General features: G+C 51.7%; 1 protein-coding gene across 1 annotated transcript in view; it reads right to left on the bottom strand.

Annotated features, from left to right (window-relative positions):
- EPHA8 (EPH receptor A8) overlaps window positions 1-23,994 on the bottom strand; it is a 47,520-nt gene that overhangs the window by 14,708 nt on the left and 8,818 nt on the right. Inside the window, exons 2-3 of the mRNA XM_030507664.1 lie at window positions 20,104-20,168; window positions 12,021-12,684 (exon numbers count right to left, since the gene is read on the bottom strand). Coding sequence (XP_030363524.1) covers window positions 12,021-12,684; window positions 20,104-20,168 — 729 coding nt within the window. The remainder of the gene's footprint in view (window positions 1-12,020; window positions 12,685-20,103; window positions 20,169-23,994) is intronic.

The raw sequence follows: 23,994 nt of genomic DNA, 5'->3' as shown, positions 1-23,994 counted from the left end.
TTCCTTCATAGAATCATAGAACCACAGACTGGTTTGGGTTGGAAGGGACCTTAAAGCTCATCCAGTTCCAACCCCCTGCCATGGGCACGGACACCTTCCACTAGAGCAGGTTGCTCCAAGCCCCTGTGTCCAACCTGGCCTTGAACACTGCCAGGGATGGGGCAGCCACAGCTTCTCTGGGCAAATATCCTGCACAAAACAAAGGGAAAACACCCTCTTTTGTTTCACCTTGCAGCAAGCTCTCAGCGCACACTGGCTGCCTGCTCTCTGCGGAGGGACAGCAAAGCCAAGCAAGCCAGGCTGACAACACATCCCGCCTCCAGTGGCTCTGCCTCATGCTGGTGCTGGGGCTGTAAGGCAGGAGCACACGCTCATCCCACACGCACGATGGCATCAGTCTGCTCCATCCTACCCCCAGCTCTCCCAGCAGCCCCCCGGGTGAATCATTTGTCACACAAACAAACAGCTCGTCTCTCGTTAGGAAAATCGATTAGTTCCGTAGTGACATGTGGGATGTCAAGTGTCTGCCTAGGCGTGGATCTGCCCTCTTCTGCAGATTTCGATTCCAAGTAAGGAAAAACCAGGCTCTGCCTGGGTCCCTGTATTCATCAAGTATTTCTAGGACCAGTTCCAGTGACTCAAGCACTATTCCTGGCTCTGACTCATTTCAGTTTTTCCCTACCGAGGTGGTAATACCTTTAGCCCCAGTGGCCAACTCTGCATTCAGCCTCAATTTTTGCTTCCAAACATGTAGAAGGGTTTTGTTTGTGATCCAGCATCCTTGGTGGTCTGGGTCCCTCCGTGCTGTCTGTTTGTTCTACTTCTAGGTGCTGATTTGTTTTCTTATTAACAACACTCCTTTCCCTGCCACAGATCTCCCTGTGCTGCCAGCATATTTCACAGATCACACGCTGCACAGTAATAAAACAGACTCTGTAACTGAGCTACTTCCAGCTATGGCAGCTGAAGGCAGGGCTTCAGCCACATGCATCCCTGGTGCCTCGCTGGTCTCTTTCCACTGTCACCAGCTTCTGCGGCACTTTGCACTGAATGCTACCTTATAGACAGGGGAGCAAGACCACCAGCAGGTTGTACAGACGCTGCATGTGCCAGAGGTGTTGGTGTCACAGGCTGGTATCATGTCTTGGTACAGCAGGCTGGAAAAGCAAAGCCCAGCCATTGCAGAGTTTGCTCCTAAATTCCTGCTCCTCCATTTCCTAAAGGGCATAAGGACAAGGAGCAGAAATGCCCAAACTGGGGATGTAAGGGAAGGCAGATGTGATTCAGGGGGAAATCGCTGCAGCTCAGAGCTGGCTTTGCTCCCCGGCCTTCCTGACACATTTCAGCTCCTCAAGACCATCCATCAGAAGAGCAGAGGACACAGAGGAGGCAGACCTAGGAGAGGAGGTTTGCTGTCCCCAGCCGCTGCACCAAGGACAGCCCAGGACATTTGCCATGCTCTGGTGCTGACTGGTTCTCCTGATGCCACACACTAAGAGGGCCAGGGACTCCCTGCCTTTACCAAATGCCCCTGCAATGACACAGCCCCACTGTCCATGCTGGGCAGTGTACATGTCAGGATTCGTTGCCTTCAATTTGCGTGAATCCCCCTTGGTCCTGCAAACCATTGTCATCTCTACCCATGCAGCAACCAGCAACCAGGGACTCTTGACTAAAGAGGCACTGGAGTGGTTCCTCCCCACCAATAGTTAATTAAGGGCAGAGAAATCAGTGCTCCATCAGGTATGGAGAGATGGGGGAAGGATGGGAACATGAAGCGCAGCAGATTTGTACCAAGCAGTTGTAAAGCAGATTTGTACCAAGCAGTTGTAATCACTTAGCATTCAATGCTGTAAAAATAAACCCTGTTAATTACCCGTAGCAATGATTCACAATTATTTTAGATGCACTCAAGGGGAAAATTACCCTAAATGACAAATTACAGGTGAATTCGTGCACCAGGGCAGAGCCGTTGCGAGCCTGGACAGCATGAGAACATGGGGAGGCCTGGAGAGCAACTGGGGCTGGGGCAGGCACTGCTCTGGATGGGGTCATGCACCTCTGTGTGCCTCAGTGCTTGCTTTAGATGGGAGCAGGACACACATGCAAAGCCCTTCACAGGCACAGGAGAGGGCACCAGCTTGGAACCTGCACAAGATATGAAATCCCTACAGTACAGGATGACAGGCATGTCCTGCTCTGGATTGAGCTCTCTCATGCCAGGCCAGAGACATGTGGAAGACCAGGACCTCCCTGGTTAGCTCTGGTAAAAGCAAACCAACAGAGAAGTGGCCAGCGAGAAAAATTCAGTCAAATGCACCAGGTCTAAAATCCACAGTGCTCCACAGTTATGGTTGTAGCATGCACTGAAGCCACCAAAACCTCAAGCCACTACAGAATGGTTGTACTACTGTCTGCACTGCACCCAGCTAGTCCCACCTGCCCTCCCACGAGTCCTGCAGAAGGTGGGGATTTCTTATTTTTAATTATTTTATGAAATTTATGCCGTTACTCTGTGTCTGAGGATCTCGGGCGCTTCCTCTTTGTGGACCACCAGAAGTCCTGCTACTAGTATCTTCTTTCTGCCTCCAGTGCCATCTTCCTGTAAAACCCAGCCAAGGCTGGCTGGCTGTCCTTGCAGTTTCATCTCACAGTGTGGTTTTGCAGTGCACATGGGACAGCAGCGACCTTCGCCTGCAGCCCAGCTCAAGACTTGCACATCCACACTGCTGGTCCCAGTGTCACAGGCAGAGCCTACAAAACCCAACACAAAACCTGTTCTTGGCAGAGCACGTCTCCAGCTCTCTATCACATAAGTGGGTCCCCAATTATCACCCTAGACTGTTGGAGTCAGTACCACTGATCCCCCAACCCTGAGCAGCACATCTTGCTTGGTTTTACCAGCCCAGCAGCCCCACTCTCCCGCGCATCGCCTGCCCAAGGCAGCCTGGAGCAGCAGGCTTGTCTCAGAAACAGCGAGCATGGGGACGGCTCTGCCAGCCATCTGTAGTTCAGTCCATTTATCTCCCTCCCTCTCCGTCCTCTGGGGACAGGACAACATCTGTTAATAAGCAGCAGAGCTCAGGAAATGATGGATGAACCTGTCGAGGATATGCTAGCTGGGAACGAGCCGCTATTCTCAGGCTGAAGTCACCGTCTGGGACTAGTGCTCTGCAGGTGGCCCCAGTGGGACCACCAAGGGCTGCTTCAGTGGGGCTGCACATATTGACTCTGTGTCACTCCCTCTCAGCTCCATCCTCAGCCTGGGAGGTTTGGGCAGAGTGAGGGCATGGTTGAGAGGGTGCCATGAGGCACTCATGCTACCAATTGCCCCCTTCCCTGACCCTGCAATGAAGCTCAGCATCAGCAACCACCAGAAGAGCAGCCAGGTACCTCCCTTTGGCAGTGCTGGGAAGAGATAGAGAGAGAAATAAGCGTATCATAACCACTCTGACAGCCAGAGACAGGCAGCAGTCCCAGAGCCTCCAGGCTGCTGGAGAAGCTAGCACAGAAAATCCCAGCTCCTTCCAATCCAGTTTCAGCATGATGCCACCAATTTCAGGTCCCATATGACACAGACACTGAAGCAGAAGCGTGTTACTCACAGTCACGTCTTACAAAGAGGCATCTGCCTCATTGTGCCAAACCTTGTGTTTCTGCAAGGCTGTGCTCCCCTTTCCCTGCAGTCCCAGGTCAGCCCAGGGTCTCTCACCAGGTTGGTCTGTGGTCTGGAGGGGAGTTTGGGGGCTGGGCTGGGCTGTCTCTCTCGGGCAGACTTTTGGTCCCAATATCCTGCATTGCCCCACAGCCCTGCTGGTGCTCTGTGCATCCTTTGCATGCTGCTTGCCTCTGTCTCACCCCCCCCAGTCGCTGCCCTACCTCCAGCCCCTGAGCACCACCTTACAGCCCTTCACACATCCTGGTTCCCACCATGTGGCCCCTTTGTACAGCTCACAACCCTTCCCACACCCAGTACTGCCTTACAACCCGTCACACCACTAAACACATCAGAAATTGTCTCACATCACCTCCTCGCTGATTGGTCTTTCTTCCCACAGTTCAACCCATCTCACACTCCTTTGTACCCCTGAACATTGCAGAGTAGGGAATGGGGGGAGTTTTCACCTACAAAGTGGAGTGCTGGGCGAAATGGAACCATTTATGGTGCAGACTGGCTGCATCCCAAACTGGACATCTGCACGGTGCTGCTGTATTAAAATCAGCAGTTCTTGCCACTTGCCTTGAATTCAGTCCTGTTGAAAGCACCCCTGACTCCATCCTGATCCTCTTCCCTACATCTTAAAAAAAACCCCAAACAACTAAAACCCAAGAAGCATCCAAATCCCACTTTGCTGTGAGTGCTGCTCTGCTGCCTGGTGCAGACACCCTTCTGGAGTCAAGGGGATGCTGTGCAGACACCCTTCTGGAGTCAAGGGGATGCTGTGCAGACACCCTTCTGGAGTCAAGGGGATGCTGTGCAGACACCCTTCTGGAGTCAAGGGGATGCTGTGCAGACTCGTGTAGGTGAGACAGCCCAGCACACTCTCAGAGCAAAGGCATTTCATAAAGCTTATCTGGGGAAATGCTACAGCTTGCAGGAGTCAGCCAGAAACAGGCGGCCTAATGCTAGAATTAGAAAAAAAGCTGCTTCCAAACTCAGCCTTCTCAGAGTGTTTTAGACAGAATTATCCAAGGCTTCTGAAAAAAACCCCAGTTTTCACCAGACTAAAACCAAACACAGAAAATGCTGGATTCAGAAAGGAGCAGGGCTGAACGGGAGCCACCCCTGCAGATGATGGTGCTGGAGGTAACCCTGCATCCCTGCTGCAAGGCTTCAGGAAGTGAAGATGCATAAATGAAGAAAGGTCACACAGAACACCAAGAACCTAACCCCAGCCCCTGCAGGAACCATTACGCAGCTTTAGAGGGTAGATGAGCCCTCTCACCACATGCGTGTGGCTCTGGATATACACAGGGGCTGAGCTTTAAAATGAGGGTGCCCAGCTCTACAGCAGGAGCAAGTGAAGAGCATCACAGGGGCCAGCACAGCTCTTGCCCCAGCACAGCTGAGTACCACCAGTTTTTGGATCCTTTTCTCCTTCACAGGGAAGTGTCAGCAGCAGCATCTTGTCTTCAGGAAGGGGAAGAAGTCATCACACAAGAAGCAGTGCTATGCGTGGGGTCTCATGCCAAGTATAGAGCAAACTTTTGGCACTGACCTAATGCTCTATGGGACAAGGAGCATCTTCCATGTGCAAGGCGATCGCACCAAGCCTCTGAATATGCTGGTAATGAATTTAAGGTCCCCAGCCTCCAACTGCATTACACCACCTCCAGCGTAAGTGTTGGTGCAAAATGGCAGGTCTTTCCTGCAGGCTAAACTCCACAACAACAGGTTCCCAGGCACCTGCACATTGGCAATCCAGAGCAACAACCTGTGGTCATGACCTGAACCTGGCCAGAGTCTGTGGAAGTGTTCAAACCAAAAAACCCCACATTCCCAAACTGGCGAAAGTCTTTGAATGCTGCCAGATCCATCCATCACAGTCCAGCTGCTCTTCGTCACTTCTTGTAGAGACTCCAGACACCACTAAGCACAAACGAAATTTGTTTCATCTCTACCGATGCCCTGAACTCCAGTCTAGCATCATTCTCACCCTTCATCTATGTCAGCTGTGAAACACAGCAAACTCAGAGCCAATAAAATATTCAGCCAGGGATAAACCCCGTATTGTTCTGTTGGAGGGGAAAGGGCAGCTCTGCAGTCATCTCTGTCCTTTTTGTTTGCTCCTAATCAGTAAAAAAATAAAATTGTTTTAAGCATTGGGGATGCTTTATTTTGTTTCCCTTGTAAATACAATTGGCTGACTTGCTTGAGGGACCGAAGGTGCTGGAGATCCTGAGACTATCTTGTCCTGCACCCTGCCTCCTTCAGTGCGCTCACTGAGCTGAACCAGCCGTGTACACACAGCTCAGCAAACCTGGGATCCAAACAGACTAATTAACAGCCAGGTCTGGGGCTATAAACTGATGTGAGGCAACTGTGAATGCAAGGACCCCATCCCAGGGCTGGATAATCCTGCAAGGAAAGATATCCTAATGCCCAGCCTAAACTGTGCAAGCAATTTGTGTCTCTGACACATCTTCTTTGCAGTCTGTTCCCATCTGAAGTCTAATACCTAGATCCTGAATAGTCCTGGCTTATGTGGTCCAGAAAACAAACCGGTTTTGGCTTTTATTGTTTTGCTGCTTTATTTTTTATTTTTTATTTTTTTAGGATGCAGGGCTTTGCATGGGATAAACAGAGGTGGTACAATCTCACCAACTGATATTGCCTGTATTTTACAAAGCAGCTCACTGGCTTGCAAACCAACAATGAAAATCTTGTGAATCACTAAGTTTCTTTGATTTTCCTGCCTGGCATCTCAGAAAGGACATTTGCATACCTCCCGTCTTCGGAACTATCACTGCTCCTGCCCTTGAAAGGTTTGTTTTGGGAGGCTCACAGCAGAATCCCTTTGTGGTGGGCACCCAGGGCAATGGTGCATCTGGCTCTTGGTGTGACAGGCTGGTACCCTCCCAGTGGACAGAGGAAACTCTGAGTGGGCATCACTGAGCCTGCAGCTTGGGGCTGGCATGTGAGTGCTGGGACTTGCATAGAAAGTCTCCTTGAAATCCATACCCATTTGCAAGGAAATGCGAAAAGTATTCCAACATGTTTGTCTGGAGTTGCAATTAGAAGGTGTTTTGACATACATTTATCTGTCACCTTGGCATATGGTACATAAGCTTCTAGGCAGGACCTCAGGGAGGTGGAGCCCAGCCCTGGTAGGAGCCCAGCCCAGCCTGGGTGCACTGAAATCCTAGGTTTGCTGATTTACAGAGGTATGTGTGACTCCCAGGCACATTTCTGGGGGCTCTGTGTAGCTCAGAGCCAGGAAAAATGGGGTTTGATTGGAGTCAGCACAGCAAGACCAGTCTCCTGTTTCCAACCAAGCAGCCTATATGGGCTGTTTCACATGAAGACACCAAACAACAAGCTTGAGGTTCCTCTGTGATGTTTGTACCCAGGTGGGAAAAAAAATCACTGTTATCAGAAAAAGGAAAGAAAAGCCAGAGGCTTCTCTGACTGAGAAGGGGATCTGGAGTTTGGGGAGAGAAGAGAATGGAGCAAGGCTCTGGTGGGCTCCCTTAACCCACTAGCATATCATTCTTCCCTCCTGCATGCTTCTCTACCCCTTCTGTACTGAGGGAAGGGAGCACAGGCTGTGGTCTCCCTGGGTAGGTATCCAGGGGCAATCAGCATCCTTATCTGCAGTGCACTGGGCAAAGGATCTGTCCCTCATGCCCAAGCCCCTTCCAATACCAGCATCTGGACCACATCTGCTCACACAGCTGCAAAGATTTGCTGCCTGTGGCTACAGGTCATTGCCCAGCATGGCTGGAGTCCGTGTCTCTGACCTGGCTTCCTCTGCTAATGGCTTCATCTGTGTCATTTTGTCCTCTGGGGTTTTTAGGGCTTGCCCTGTCCCTGTGTGTCCAGGGTTGTGCCCACCAGCACAGTACATCAGTGACATGGTGCAGCTAGATGGAGTCTTCCCTCCTCTCACACTGTACAGCTCCGCTCCTCCCCTGCCCCGCCAGCTGGAAAGTCAGCCCCCACTGACTTTCTTCATAAAGGTCCATGGAGGCAAGACGGTATTCACAAACACATAATTACCAAGCTGGGTATTTTCTCCTCTTAATTAGCAATGCCGTGGTGCTTTAATTGCTCGATTAAAGTTGCCCACAAGGAAGGTTTAAGGTACATTAAATTTGCTGATTGGTTCATCAGCATGAATACCACCAACTGGAAAAAATTATCTGGCTTCCAGATTGCTAACCAGACTCTCCAGATCCATTTCCATCCGCCGCGTGCCACAGAAGACACAAGAGAGCCCAGCAGCAGAGGGGTTTGTCCATGAGGAGCCAGCAGATTTCCTGTTCCCACCTCTCCTTCAGTTTGGGAGCTGGAGAGGAAAGGGACCCAGCAGTTACAGTCTCCCTTTCTTCTCCTTGTCTAGAGGACATGGGCCATTTCTTCAGCTCAAGCAGAGCTGGGTGAAGTTTACCCCAGGGCCAAATCCTCATTCAGCCACACATGCCAGTCCACTGCTTGGAAGCTGTGCTCACTCAGCCCTGGAAGGCTACAAACACCCCCTTCAGTTGCAAATGGGCTGATGGAACAGCAATCACCTACCTGTTGCTCCTTCATCACTGTTTTCCAGCCAAAGGCAGCATCCAAGCTGAAGCTCCCAAGCACAGCAGAGGGAAAGCAGCCAGAGCCATCAGGATACCTGGAGGCTAAGATGCCTGCTCCCAAACTCCTGAAACCCATGGATATACTGCAAAGACACTCTTTGGGAATGGCACTTCTGTCAAAGGCTCATCCCCCCGGTCTGACAACAGGGAAGAGAGTCTGTCCCTCTTGTTTTACCCTTTCTCATTTGTTCACTGAAGAAAATACTTCCTGGGAGATTCTGTGCTCCTGGAGGCCTCTGTGGCTTTTTGCTGGCTGGATTGGTTTGTGTAAGCTCCCAGAGAGCAGCACTGTGATCCATAGCCATTGCACAGCTACTGATGCTCCAAACCAACTCTCTGTGTCTATACAACTCATGAGCAGCTAAACAGGTTTCAGCCAAACTTTCCAGTTTTGCTCAGTGATCACTGGTGACAGATGCAGCCCACAGAATCATTCAGATCTGCCCCAAAACGCTGACGCTGATGCAAGGATCATGGACTCAGAGGGCAGCCCTCCCCAAAGAGAGTCTGGCCAGGGCTGGTAGGAGGGGTGTGGGTGCAGAGATCCTGTCCTCACCTGCTGGAGCCTCCCTGTCCACCTCTCCATCCAACCCCAGGATGTGGTACACTTGTCCTGGGTCTCATCCTCATGGCTCCTTGAGGAGGTGGCTTATGGGTTTCTTCCATTCCCACAGAAGCAGAACTAGGGTTAAAGTGCTTCCCTCTCTCATTACTTTAATTGCACTGATCTTTTTGAAATGGGTCTCTATTTGTCCTGTACAGCAGCTGCATATAAATAAAGTGAATTATGCTGATTGTCTTCTTATCTGGTAAAATGCGAGGACAGATCCCTTTCACTTATGCTGTTGCTTATTCTGCTATTTAGGCAGAGCAGTTGCTATTTGCTGTGGTTAAGAGATACTAATGTGTCTTGCTGTGGAGTGATGCGTTTCAAGGAGGAAAGAGCAGCCCATCTGAGGCTGGCTGTGGATGAAGGGGGTGAGGGAAGCAAAGTCCTTCAGAGCCTTGATTAAGGTGGGGAAAAGCGAGTGGGGCAGCAGGGCTGAGCTGCCCTGGGAGAGAGACCCTGAGGGGTTTCATTCTTGGGGTGACTGTGGCAGAAGATTCCATGGGACTAGAAGCCGGGAATTGTAGGAGCTGGCAGACTCCAGGACCCCATCAGCAGTTGTGGCTATTCATGTGCAAATCCAGTGCAGTGGAAAAGGGGGTCCAGTGCATCTGTAGGTAAATCATGGTTTAAGTTACCGGCTGGGCTTAACCCACGACAATAGGCAGATGCATGAGACACGGATATGGGGGACAGATGTCTTGTGTGATGCAGAGCTGTGACGCAACTGATGCCAGGCAAGCTGGAAGCCTTAGCCTGGTCCTGACCCTGATGCCTCTGGGCTGAGATATGTCCTCCCCATTCCCATGGAAACTGCCCCTCACATCCTTATGGCAAAAACCAGGACATCACAATAAAATGAAACCTGTGGATCCTGCTGGGGTAAGTGCAAAGAGCCAGAGATCCCAGCAACCACCCTCCTGCCCAACCTTTGCTTGGGCATCCAAGGTAATGGTTGACAGTAAATGGGATGAGAGGCAGAGAAGTTCTCCAAGTTCCTCCTCCTCCTCCACCATGTCCCACCTCACCCCATCCTTCCCAGCTCTGTAACAGAGACTTCCTTCTCCTCCGAAGGGCTGGTAACAGCTTGGGCTATGATCTGCTTTCCTGAGCCGTCTTCCTTCGCTCTGGCAGGTCCTTAGAAAAATGAACGTTGAAGAGGAGGCGAGAAACCTCCACTGTTCAAACATCTTTAGCTTTGACAAATAAGGCGTCTGGCTGTGAAAGGTGGAAGGAAATTAATTTGGAATCACATTTTAAACACTGCCATAAAGGCAAAGTATCTTGTCTCTAATTTCTTTCCCCCCAAGCAAAAAATGAATTTCCCTGATATTTATAGAAAGATTATTAGGGCCACAAGGAGTGATTTATATCATCTCATCCCTGTGAGGGAGAATGAAAATTTGCCGGGGCGACAGCCACTGGAATCCTGCTTTTGTCCACCTGACAATTAAAACAGCTAATTTCCAATTCTGACAGATCCGCCGGGGTTATAAATCACCCCAGAAAGACACTTTTCACCGTGGAAAATGAACTTTGCCCCAATCAAGCACAAGAAGCTTAGATTAAAGATTTGCATGTTTGCTTTTGTGTGTAAATACATGTACTCCTGCTCCACAGCCATCCACCAAATGAGATGCCAGGGAGGAGGTGTTGAGCTATCCAACTCACTGTGCTGGATGAATGGGAAAAGGAAAGCAGGAGTGTGAGACAACACTGAGGTCACAGAAAGCCCAGTGACATTTCTGTCCTGTTTCTGATGCCACAAGCCCTGGAGATTTTCACCAGAGAGTACTGCTGGTTGAGCAGCATGGGTTGACACTGGCACAGGGTGCCCAGAGAAGCCGTGGCTGCTCCATCCCTGGCAGTGTTCAAGACCGGGTTGGACAGGACTTGGAACAACCTGTTCTAGTGGAAGGTGTCCCTGCCTTTAAAGATGACCTTTAAGGTCTCTTCCAACTCTAACCATTCTATGATTCTATGAACTCGCAGCTCCTTGCAGTCAGGCGGGGTCCCACACCAGTGCCCTCCCATGCACACTCTGCACCTACTCTTCAACATGGGACAAGACCCATTATGAATTATCAGATCTATCCCAGGATGACTTTCAAATCAATGGTTGCAGGCAGGAGGAGTTTCGGCTAGAAGCATTTATTCTGCCTGTTCTTTCCTCTCTCATAGCTGGGGACCTGCTGGGGCTCACGTGGATCCCAGCAGCCCCTGGATCCATTCCAGTCCAGCATCGGACGTCCTGACCTTGCATCAAGTCTCCCTAAGACAAATGCTCCACTTGATGTTTCCATGAAATGCAAACAAGGGCCCTGCACTCTTATTTGTGCTGCTCCCCTAAACACATCCCATAAAGAAACTGAGAGCAAACAGATCCGTGCAGAGGGCTCTCACGGGGAGCCCGTGCTCTGTACATACACATCCCTGTGCCTGGTACACGGCTGCTGCTGGTCACCCCGCTTCCTTATCACAGTTTGTACAGTTGTCGGCTTGAAGTCTGCCCAGCGGCACAGAGGGCCCCCGGGAAGGCTCCCGGCACCCCCAGGCTGCAGAGCTCTGAGCAGCCCTGGGGAGCCATGATGGATGGACGCAATAACCTTGTTTCATGAAAGCTCCATGTTTTTCTGTTTGCTTTCCTCTCGTTCAAACCCCCTGCCAAAGGGAAGCGAGTGGTGGGGCATTTTCGGGAAGTCAAGTGGTGCTTTGCTGGAGTACACCAGCAGAGATCTCAGCACAGCCAGAGCTGCTGAGGACACTGGGATGGGATCTCTGGGCCACGTGGTCCATGGCAGGAAAAGATGGAGCCAGGGCATCCCCTGTCCTGATGCCACTGCAAAGCCAGTCCTCATCCCAAAGCCATGCCCTGTGCAACAGGATGTGTTATGGTCAGGCTCACAGAAGCTCCCAAGGAGCTTGCTGGTGATACCAGCAACACATTTTGGAAGCATGAAGCTGGTCAACAAAGGCTTCGGCAGCCCTTTGCCTCCACAGAGGCTGGCTGTCCAGGTTTTTGTGAGCGGGCTTCTGTCCTCAGCCCTTCCCCAAGGAGGCGAGAGCCCATTGCAGCCATCCCTCCCCTTGCTAGCAAGAAGCAGAGACTCACCCATGCAGGAATCCCGCTGCTCCTCGTAGCCAGCACTGCAAACACACTTCCCGATGGGCACCAACCATTCTCCCTCGGCGCTGCAGTACATTTTGGGGGTATCCCTCTCCTCCGAATGGCCCACACACTCTCCCCGCACTTCCACCAAGGAGGACGAGTCTGCCCCAGTCACAGCCTCAGAGAAGGACGCCAAGTTCCTCACTGTTGCTGGACACTTCTTGTAGTACACTCGCACTGAAACGATGGCGATGCAAGCGCCTATGTCCTGGAAGGCCAAGTAGAAACCCCTCTTGCTCAGTGGTCCCACGCCCCGCACCTCCGTGTTCAGCTTCAGGCGCCTCACCCCCAGGTCCACATTGGTGAAGCTCTCATCTGCTGCGATGGTGTCGATCTTCATAAACTGGCTCTCGCGGGTGCTGGTGCCCAGGTCCCGGTCGGACTCCAGGTAGTAGAGGTTGAAGGTCTCCTTGCAGGTGCCCAGCACGCCCGGCATGCTGTTACAGTCCCGCAGCGTGAATTTAATCTCTGCATAGACTCGCCGAGCGCCGTCCCGTTGAACCCAGTTGGTCCGTAGCCAGTTGTTCTGGTTGGGGGTCATGACATTACAGACCTGGTAGGTGTGGATGGGGCTAAAAAACTCATCCATTTCATTGATCGAATCCCACTGTGGGACAGAGAGAGAACAGGTCATTCCAGATGTCCTCAAACACCGGGCAAGCACAGGTCATGCAGGAGTCTGTGCCGTCACCCACTCTGGGATGAACTCCCTCTGCTCCTACGGCTGCCTCTGGACAAGAGGTCACTACTGTCACAGGCCAAAAGAAAATGAGGATGAGCAGACTGTTCCCAGCACTAATTTGGGCAGGAACTTTCACAGCCCACCCTGATGAAGAGCTAAGTGCACAGTGCACCCCTGCTTGCACAAGTCTGATGTGATGGCAGAAACTGATGGCAGCGTGGGTTTCGGAGAGCTCCAAACCCTCCAGACCATGTCTGCAGGTCTCTTGGTTCTCAACCTGTCATTCACAGGAGCAGCAGGAAGGCGTGTAGATCTCTTCTGGCTCATGCAATCTCCATGCACAAACTAAAGAGGCTGATTTCCAGCTGGATAATGAGTTTTGGGTGCATACCATGGGGCGAAGGGGAAGCATGCAGTGAACACAGGGCCTCCAGCAAGCTCAGCTTCCCCAGCCATGGAGATGAGCCCATAGAAAGTGCTGTGACACACAGGATACACTCCTGCCACTTGGCTGAGGGGTACAGGGGTGCTCTGAAGTGTGTTCAGCAGCAGGTACAGCACCACTCCTTACACACACCGCACCGGGGCCAGTGGGAGCCAGCCAGCTCCCTGCTCCTGCATCAACGTGTATGGAAGTCGACAAAATTAATCGAGCACAAATTAACACAACATCTGTTTCCTGTCTTTTCCCTGCTGAGTTCCCTGGGGGGGAAGTGAGGCAGAGCTGTGCATGGGAGGAGACACGCTGGACCAGGGCAGTGCTGAGGGTGGCACCAGGGATGCTCTCTGCCATGCCCTGCTCATGGCAGGGGAGTTGGACTAGATGACCTTTGAAGGTCCCTTCCAACCCAAACTCTTCTGCGATTCTATGCACTGACAGCTTCCCTCTGCAATGAATGTAGGGCTTGAAGCTCTCCAGGAGTGTCCAGCAAGAGAAATACGAGGTTATTATATGCATCAAAATGCCTTGACCTCCAGCTGGTGTGAATGCTTTGGGTCTCCAGACATTCACTTCTCTCCCAAATCTGGCAGAGGAGATGGTTTCCTGCCTCTGGTGTCCACACACCCCTGTGGCACTGCCAGAGCTGGCAGCATCCTCATGGCTGGCAGAGAACAGGGAGCTAAATGCCCATCTCCAAGTACTGTCAATAGTCAGTATCGACCACAGGGGAGAACTTGGAGGGTTTGCATTTCATAGAATTGCAGACTGGTTTGGACTGGAAAGGTCCTTAAGATCATCCAGTTCCAACCCCCTGCCATGGGCAGGGACACCTTCCACGAGAGCAGGTTGCTCCAACCCGGCCTTGAACACTGCCAGGGATGGGGCAGCCACAGCTTCTCCGGGCACCCTGTGCCAGTGCCTCAGCACCCTCACAGGGAAGAGCTTCTTGCCTTATATCTAACCTAACTCTTCCTGCTTAAGTCTGAACCCATCAACCCTTGTCCTATCACTACAAGTCCCTGATGAAGAGTCCCTCTCCAGCATCCTTGTAGCACCCTTCAGACGCTGGAAGCTGCTCTGCGGTCTCCACGCAGCTTCTTTTCTCCAGGCTCAACAGGCCCAATTTTCTTAGCCTGTCTTCATATGGGAGGTGCTGTAGCATCACTCTTTCAAACTGGGTGCTTTTTGCACAGAGGCTGGACTGTCAGCTCTTTCCCAGGGTTGTACGCTGCGCCTTGGGACCCCAAAACACCTACCTGTACCACTGGCCTACAGGGCAAGTGCTCTGCCATCAGTGGAAACACGTGGAGGTGGACAGACCACCCAAACTGGTGGCTCAGATGCCACAGGAGCATCTTCGCAGCATGCCATAAGGCAACACAGATCCCATAAGCTCTGATATCCCTAGGGCAGTTGGGATGGAGGGATCCGCTTCAGGCATCCCTTGTTTCACCTTAATGACAGGCTTTTATAGCCGGGGAGAGGAGTTTGATGCTGGGTACCATCGGTTCAGGAGCACAGGCACTGTGCCCACCTCCAGCCTCCCGCATCGCCTGCTCTCGGCTGACAGTTTGAAGTGGCTTTTGTTAGAGGAAGCTCAGCCTGGCCCCCGTCAGCGCGATAAGATCCCCCAGCGAGACGGAAATGAGGACATCATAATTAATGTGGTGAGCGCATGCACTGGGGGGAACACGGGACATGATTGCATCTGTATTCAGGGGTTTGCCTAATGGTTTAAATTAAAGTCAACACCAGCTATAAAATATTTGCCAGATATATGGAAGGCGAAAGATGCAAACACCAGATAGCTGGGCAGCTGAGTAAGGTCTTACAAGTCTCCCAGGGCTTGTGTGGTGCAGCAGAGTGGAGAAAAGGAGGAGGAGAAGTGGAAGGGGCGAACACACAAGGAGAGACCACATCCATCAGCATCTCAGCCTCTCACCACCCTTTGCTGACCACAGAGGGAACCAAGGGTCGAGGTCTTCCCCACCCTGGGATGGCTTCCAGGAGGGATGCCAGGTTTGTCTGGCACAGCAAAGCTGCTGCTGCCTCTGAGACATTCAGCACTGTCCTTCCTCCCGTGAGCAAGCTCTGAGATGCAGCACCTCCCTGGGAGCTGCCAGGTCCCTCACACTGTCACTGGGAGAGGAAAAAAAGAGAAGGATGTTATTGCACCTATAAATCAGTAGATGGGAAGCCTTAATGGAGATAATCCTCATGAAATCAGTCACTGCTGTGGCTAAGGAGGGATTTGTCAGGCAGTTAACTACCCTGAGCTTCACTGCAGGTGATTAACTCCTGGTAGTGACCAGTGTCTGGGGAATTAGCAATAACCCAGCATTTACTGAACAAGCTCTGGGAGATGAGCTTTTATCTCAATTACTAGTCTAAATCTTTATTTTCCAGTGTTCCATTCCTACCCCTCTCTTTTTTTCAGAGAAAATGAGTTTCACCACTGCTTGCCCTGTAACTTGCTGGTGTTCCTGGGTCCAGGCAGAGGCTCCAGATGGGAAAAGAAACCTAAGATACGCAACAAGGACTTAGAAGTGATGGAGGGCAGAAGATACGGCTTGGGCAGCTGAGAGACCCCCAGCATCTTTTGGCACTTCAAGGAGAAAGACAGGACCCAGAAGGGGGTTGAAAAGGCAGGAGAGGTTGGGGACGAGGTTTTTGCAGAGTGGGCTTGGGGCAAAGAGAGACTCTATCTGTGACCCCTGCCATGTCAGATGGGGTTCATCTCAGCCATGAGCTGGTTGTTGGCTGCAGGACCAGAGCCAGACAAAAGAAGTCCCCTGTTGTATAGGCTTTGCCCTGCAAAAGGTTCGGTCCCAGGGCGTTTACAGCAGCACAAGATCCCCATCCCTGAAGCACAAACACTGCTGGGAGACTGTCCTACAGGCAGAAAAGTGTCATCTGCGCTGTCAGCTGCTTCCTTAAGCGAGTGTGGTGTCTTTCTGCAAGATTCCTCTCTGAGCTACTGCTCAATGAGGGAAGAGCACTCTTGGCTAGTGGTGCTCAGAGACCTCAGGATACGTCCCTTTACCAGAAGCTGAGGGACAGAGGTAGGGATGCACAAACCACCTCTGAAAGTCTTTCCCGGTGCTCCCACCAGGAAAACCAACATGGAGCATGCCAGATGCTGGGGCAGGTCCCTGGGGGGCAGATGCCCAGCAGCTCTCTGGGCTGACCCCAGCCCATGCAGTGAGAGGGATGCTGTGGGGCCAGACCACAGAGGTGCTGGTGGGGGGCAGACGTGGAGGTCATGGGCAGCATGGGGAGCCTTCCTCCAGCACTCAAGGTGCTCCTATTGTAATTAGCTTTTGCAAGGCATCATTCAAGCTCTTTAGATACCCTGAGTCTGAACAAAATCATTTCCTGTTTGACTTTGTAAATCAAAGTAGACGATACAATAATTATTAATAATATGTTGACTTATCTCATCAGCGTTTTAATTAGTCAGTAGAAAAGCAATTTGCAAAGGGGCCGATGAGGCTCCCTCTGATCCAGTGGGTCACGTGCCAAGCAAGGAAAGGGGAGAGAAGGGCACTGGGGCACTGGGGCGTTTTACTGGGGAAAGCTGGGAAACCAGAGGCACAGAAGGAGAAGGGGCAGCCTCTTTGACAGCACTGATAAGAGTTTAATTTTCAGCGCAAAGGGAATTGTTCTGGGGATGGAGAGAGCTGCAAAGCTCCTGGGAGCCCTTTGAAGTTATAATTGAGAGGAGCCGCAGCCTGCGGGACGGGGATGCTGCTGGTGACCCTTCCACTTCCTGCACGTGTCTCTGTGGTGGAGGTGAGCGGGGGATGCAATTAAACCCCTGAGCAGCAATTACAGCCAATTACCCCTCAGTTAATTGTCTGGCAAGAGGAAATGTCACAACAGACCACACATGCCTCCCTGATGGCTTGACACTCCCCAGGGCCCACGGTGCTGCTCACCCCCCTCTGCCCATTGCTCCCAGCCCTTTGCTCCTCTGCTCTTGCTGGCCACAGCAAACCCAGAGAGGAAAAATAAACCTTCCTGAGAGGCAAGTTCACTTTTCCCATAGGTGAGATGAAAGCCTCAGGACTTTGCAAGTGCCACTCTTCCAGCTTCGCGCTGCTGATGCTTTGAACTGTTGACTTGCTGTACAGGCAGCTCCTGGATCAAACAGCCCAGAAGAGGAAAGCTCCAAGGCTGCCACCTTTCCTCTGGCATCCCCAGGAGCCCCAGGGAGGTGGGACAGAACTGTAGGGCAAGCTATAGAGCACTAAAGACTGAGCTAGAGAACACAAGGCCCCTTTGTAAGCTCCTCAGACTGGGGACTGGGGCTCTGTGCTGTTTAGTGCCATGCAAAGACCCAGGCAGACCCTACCTGCCTCCCCACTGTCACCCATGTGGTGGCCCCACGCTCAGGCAGGGGAATGGACATGTGGGTAAATCAAAAATGAGAGTGACTTCAGCTGAGGACTAGGGCCAGCAACGCTGTCCCTTGGCAGGAGGATGCTGTGACAGATGTGCCTGTCCATGGATGGAGCAGAGACACTGTGGGAAATTCTGGACCCTCGAGCACCCAGCCCATGCTTCAGGGACCCCAAATAAAATCTAGCTTCACGGTACATCACCTCCATACCACGCCAGCAACTGGGCCCTACCCAGCCTCTTGCTGCCAGAGTCACAGCACACTGCAGTGCACAGGGACAGTCGCAGGGGCACCAGCGGTACTCCTGAGATGGTGACCAGCAAACTCAGCCACTTAACCAGAGCAGAGATCACACCAGGCTTGGATGTGCCTTGCAAGTCGTGCAAGTCATCTGGCATCTCTCCCACCTGAATCTGAACTGCTGGGGGGGCTGCTCAGGAGGCATCTGCTCAGAACCAAATCATTGACACTGAGGGTGAACATCTTACAGCAGCTTCTCTGAGACACCCGCACTCTACCCCACCAACTTTGTGGTGATGGCAACTGGATCCCAGTGCAAATTTACTGCACAAAAAGACTTGGAGCTGAAGGACCAGCAGGAGGCTAACGGCATGAGATGCTCTTTCAGGATGATGCGATGCAATGACCCACGGAGGAAGAACCACAGTCTAGACAAGTGTTCAGAGGAGTCATTAAAATACACAGCTGGAAAAAGATAGGCAGAGTTGTTTTTGTCAAGAACATCAAACAGAAACACAGGCACCCTTCATGAAGGTGTTCAAGACAGTTTTCATACAGGTTGCCCAACACGACCACTAGTTGGGCAAAAGCACAGGGTAAGCTAAGAGTGACGTAACCCCATGACTTACCTAGGTCTTGAAGAAGGACACATCAGCATGTCCAAGAGGTGGTTTTGGCATTAGTTGCTATACAAGACTTTTGTTTCTAGTGAAGGGCAGGAATTGCTTAGGATACAGTGAAGGGCAGGGCAGTGGAAACAGCCCTTACTCCCAGAAACATCCCAGAAACATCCCCCCTCCCAGGGAGCAGAGGAATCCCTGGTCCCTGATCCTCTGAACATGCATCAAGCCACTCCAGGACGCCAGGATTTGGCAGCAGGTTTGGGATGAGATGGCAGCAGCGGTGTGACAGGATAGAGATTGACACGACCAGGGGCAACCTGTGCATGACCATGAAGAGGACAATGCATCCCTCATCCAGCAATGGCAGAAGAAGGAAACCGAAACCAGGCAAACCCACATAGCGAAGGGTTTTTAACAGCGACCTGTTAACAACATCACTACAGGACCTGGAGGATTTACCACCACTGGCAATTTTGGAGTCAAGGGGTTTTTTGATAAAAGCTGGGCTTTTCTGAGATGTGAGTGAATTGAGAGGTCTGAAGGCCTGTATTTATGCAGGAGATCACATCATATTAGTTCTGTGGTCCCCTCTGACCTTGTACCTCTGAATCTATTACATTTCCAGCATAGTCATTGCAACAGCTAACTGCTAAAATTAGAGCTGAGTTAATGATTTAATATATTTACATATATAATAATGTCTGATATGAATCCAATCGTTGTTACTATTATGAATTCACAGTTCTGACCACTCCTGCTCGAACAGCGTGGGGACTGAAAGTCTCAAGCAACAGATCAATGAAAATGAGTAGAGGCCTGGGAAGATTTCTGTAGGAGGTGGAATTGAAAAGATTAGGACCATTTAGTTCAGAGAGGGGATGAAAAAGAGTGGACATGAAAAACCAGCACAGCAGCAAAAGCCAGGTAGGCACCCCAGTTTGGCACATTTTGTGCATTGCGGTAAGCCCCACTCTGCCTCGCAGTTGGTCCTGTGTGTGTTTATTATGGGATTGTTCCTGTTCACTAAATGAATGAGCAAAATCTTTACAGCCAGGTCAGTGCTGCCATCTGAAACTCACCATTTCGAGAAAACTGCTGTGGCAGGAAAAGGTGGACGTGGCAATGCAAGTGAAGGGAGCATGCAGAGATGATCCAGCCAGTAGAGATGGCAGGTTCAGGTGGGGGTCATTACCCCTACATCCCTCCTGGCCACGCTGCAGGGCTGTGCATTTACATCCCCATTCCCCTTAAGAAACCATCCACATCCCTGCCTCTCTTGCCCAGTTCCCACAGCAAACTCCTCTGATTACAGGTTGTTGAGAGTTTCCCAGACATTTTGGGCTGTTCCTCCTGATGCTCCCCTGGTGCAACAAGGAATCAGATGCTTCTCAGTGTAAGTGCCCATGGGGTGACCCAACTCTTGAGTTCCCTCTTTGCTCAGGACCTGGTGACAACCTGGTCACTGCCAGGGGACATGGACAGCTAAATGGCATTTCCAAACCAGCCGCATCCCACTGGTCTTTCAGGCTGACATCTTCCCATTGGATGTGATCTCTTTGCCCCATCGGCACTGACCTAGGTACCGGGGGACCCGTGGTGACCCATCCCCCATGTGCCAACAGCCGCTTCATACTTACCCCATGCGAGGGATAAGTCATCCAGCCCCAGTCCCCCGGGATTGTTGACGTGTCTAGCAAGTTCACTGGAAAACACAGGAGCAAAATGCTGCATTAGAAAGCTTTCTCCCCATCCCCGAGGGGCGAGGAACTGAGCCACCACAAACAACCCCTCCTTGCACCCCACTTGCCTGATTGTTCCTGTGCCCATCAATCCATGGGGCTGCTGCCAGGGACCTGTTTCACTGCAGCTGAGGCAGATGTGGAGCAAGGAGATGGCAATAAATGATGCTCCCCAAAGCTGTTGGTTTGGGGTATAATTGAGGTGTGTCTGTATCAGACCTGGCCATAGGACTGAGAGCAATGCATCCTTTTGGAGGAGAGGGGGGTGCAAACAGCAGGTCAGAGGGAATGCAGGGCAGGGCAGAGGGGATACAAAGCAAGGGGGAGCTGGGAATACAAACTCTAAGCATTAGGTTGTCCACCAGTCCCACCCTGGATCAACACTGATGCAACCAGAGCATCATTCCTCACTTGGACACTTCTCCAGAGGCTCCGCCAAGCCCTTTAGGTTCACATCCCTCCCAGCATCACTGGTTTGAAGTCTGCACTCCAGCAGCCACTGTAATTATGTACCTCGGTGCCCGGCTCCAGCACAAAGTGACCCCCCATGGTCCTGGCTGCCACCCCACTGGAGAGGCCAGGCAGTGGGGGACAGGCTCCATCAAAGCCAATCCTTCAAAAGCCCTGCCACCACCAGGAGACCAGCTTAACGAGGAGGCACAGGCAAATCTGCAAGGAAAGGGGAGCAGCTTCTGCAGGGGGAGAGGTGAGGATGCCTTTGAATGAGCTCAGGAGCTCCCTGTGCAAACCCGTGCAGTGTCAGCAGCAGGGTGGAAAGCAGGATGCCACAGCACTGCTGCATGCACAGGGTGAGTTGCTGCTGAGTGTCATCTACTGCCCACGAGCCCCAAACCCAGATCCCACAGCATCAGGCAGAGCAGAGCCTTGCCACTTCTGATAACTCCTGGCTTGTTCAGCACCCAGGGAAGGAGGCCAAGCCCAAACCCCAGCTCCAGGGTATTAGATCCAGAGGGATGGAGGCTTGGGAGAGGGTGCCAACAAGGTGCCCTGACCCTTGGGAGTGAGTGCAGCAGGCACTGACACCAACGTGCCCCTGTCTCATCACCCCTCATCAGAACCAGGCTCCCTCCAAGATCTCCAGTGCCTCCAGCCTTCCCCAGCAAAGGCCCTGTAGCCACCCAGTAAGTTCAAGCCCACTTTGGATGCTGCCTCCATGCTCACTGCCCTTCCTCACCCTCGAAAAGCATCGCACTGGACCTTGATGCAGCTCGGCTGCATCCCTGCTGCAGTACCAGGTCTCAGCTGGTCTCCGGGCTCCAAATGGATGGTGGTCTTGGAGCAAGGCACTGGCTTGTCATGCTGGGGATGGGGCATATTGGGACAGTGCCTCCAGCCCTGGCAGAGGCTGGGCTCAGCGTGATGCTGGTCCCAGCAGCCAGAGGAACGGGTGCCACTCTCATTTGCTATTACCAGGCAGGGAAGGAGAGGTGGAGGGAGAGAGGAGCAGAGACGTGAGCTGGCTGTGAAACACCCGGACGTCATGCTCCTAACAGAGCAGATTAGGAGCTTTTGAGGCATTTATTAATGTTAGCAGAACAATTTGAAAGAATTTCCAGGGTTTCTTGTGTGACTCCATTGGCCCAACAGCAGGCCGAGCCCCTCCACTCCCTGCATGGTGCTGCTCCCACTGCTAAAGAGGCCCCTTGCCCTCAGCACGGAGTAATTACCTCGGAGATCTCAAATCCATTTTTATTTGTTATTGTTAATCTGAAGATTTTCTGCCTATTTTCCCTGGGTAATTCGCCCAGCAGGAGCCCAGGCTCGGGAGTTCCCTGTTCATAGAGCAGGAGCACGGTCCCAGTGACCCTCAGCAGGCAGGCTGCAGGGAGCAGACTGCTTTTGCAGACCCCTTCTCCCCCCCGCTGTGGTCGCTGCACCCTCTTTCCCACGCCGAGATGCTCAGCAATGGAGGCAGCTGCTCTCCAGGCAGCACAAGGAGCAGGGATCCATGGTGGGATGTACCCTAGGCTTGTCTGTGCTGCACTGTGTGGGACCTGGAGCCAGCTTGGAACACCCCATATCACCTTGCAGGCCGTATGGTTGCTACCCAACCTCATATAGATGATGGAGCTGGCTCCTTGTGGGTGCTTTGGTGCACAAGCTTGCACTTCCTGCAACGGGCTTGCAGAGCAGATTGCTCGTGCCTCGTTGCAGAAAGAGGGTGAAGTTATTTCTTTTATTCCTCAGCGTTTCAGCCAAGTGCGTGGCAGCCCTGTGCATTAAGACCACTGCAGTGGGCATTGTACAAATACAAAGGCATAGTGTGCCCAAGAGCTTTTGTGTTAACTCCTGGTGTAGCGCTTGCTTCTGTGGATCTGAGCATCTAACTAGCAGCGCTATTGCACACTGTGCTGAGGTATGGGGAGACCAATATTCTCCTTAAATCCAACCATCCATTCCAGGAAAAGGCTACAGACCAGTGCCAAAGGGAACACACTGCATCGCATGTGACAAGGGCCTCATCCAGCCCGTTGCAGGTGATGTCCCATGTCCGGAGGCGATGCTCAGAAAGAGCCGGAGGGCGAGCAAGGCTGCCACAAAGGACGGCTTTCAGCTGGAATGTCTCTCAGAAAACGTGCCAGTTTGGGAGACCTATGTCCTACAGCTGGGCAATTCTGTTTGATGTTATGGACTGTCTGCATGGATCAGTCTCAAACTGCGAGCTCCATTTTGTTTTCCTGAGCGCCATTTTGCATTTTCCCTATTCTGTGCCTTGGCCTTGACTTGCTGTATTGAGCCAAAACACCAGGAGGTGTCAGGGGCAATTCTCGCACTGGTTCAGGAGCTGTCAAGCCCGATTGCCCGTTCAAATGGAAGCACCTAGGAGAGAGCAGGTCACTTCCCCAGCACCAACTGGGGTCTTGAGAGGGTGTCTCATGCAAGGCAGACCTACTTGCTCCTTTATAAAGTTGCATCATGTAATGTTGCATTACACTGAGATGTTGCATTACACCTATGAGATATTGCAGTCTCATAGATGCAGATTACACAGGAGTTGAAGACTAGGTGTATGTGTATGTATATGATGTATATGTATAATTTATTTATAGCTACATATTTTTTATATCTATATATCTATATCTGTATCTGTATCTGTATCTGTATCATCTAATCTACCTCTACTTCTATAGCTACATCTATATCTAAATCTATCTATATCATCTACATGTATATCTATATATCTGTATCATCTATCTGTATCTCCATATTAGATATAGATAGCTATATCTAATCTATATCTATATCTGTATCTATATCTATATGTATATATCTATAATTTCCATATCCTTATGCCTATCCATACCCATATCTACCAAATTCAAACACCGCTCAAGATGAGTGAGGAAGCCACGGCAGGGACAAGCATGCAGAAGGTGTGTGTTTTGTCCGGGTCCATGTATCTCTTGCAACGTATCTATGAAATTGAGCAGTCAGAAACCTCTCCCAACAACTTGCTCCGGTGGCCACAGCTCCTGCAGGGATGTATGACATCCCTACAAACAGGCACCGTGGGGTCCCACATCCAAGCATCCCAGGCTCAGGAACAGTCCTGTGGGATCCACAGCTGCCCAGCCCATTGGAGCTTGTGGACCCTCAGCCTGGCCACGGGTGTGTGGTGGGGTGGTGGAACAAGCCTGGGGTAACACAGGGTGGGGATGTGCTGAGCCCCAGCCTCCAGAGAGCAGTGGGGGACCAAACAGGGCTCTGAGCACCTTCACTAATTGTTAACCCACTGCGGTCCTCACTCTAATTACTCTGTTGTCTCCC

Source organism: Strigops habroptila, chromosome 16 (genome assembly GCF_004027225.2).
Source record: "Strigops habroptila isolate Jane chromosome 16, bStrHab1.2.pri, whole genome shotgun sequence".
NCBI lineage: Eukaryota > Metazoa > Chordata > Aves > Psittaciformes > Psittacidae > Strigops > Strigops habroptila.
This window is presented reverse-complemented; position numbering and strand designations above follow the sequence as displayed.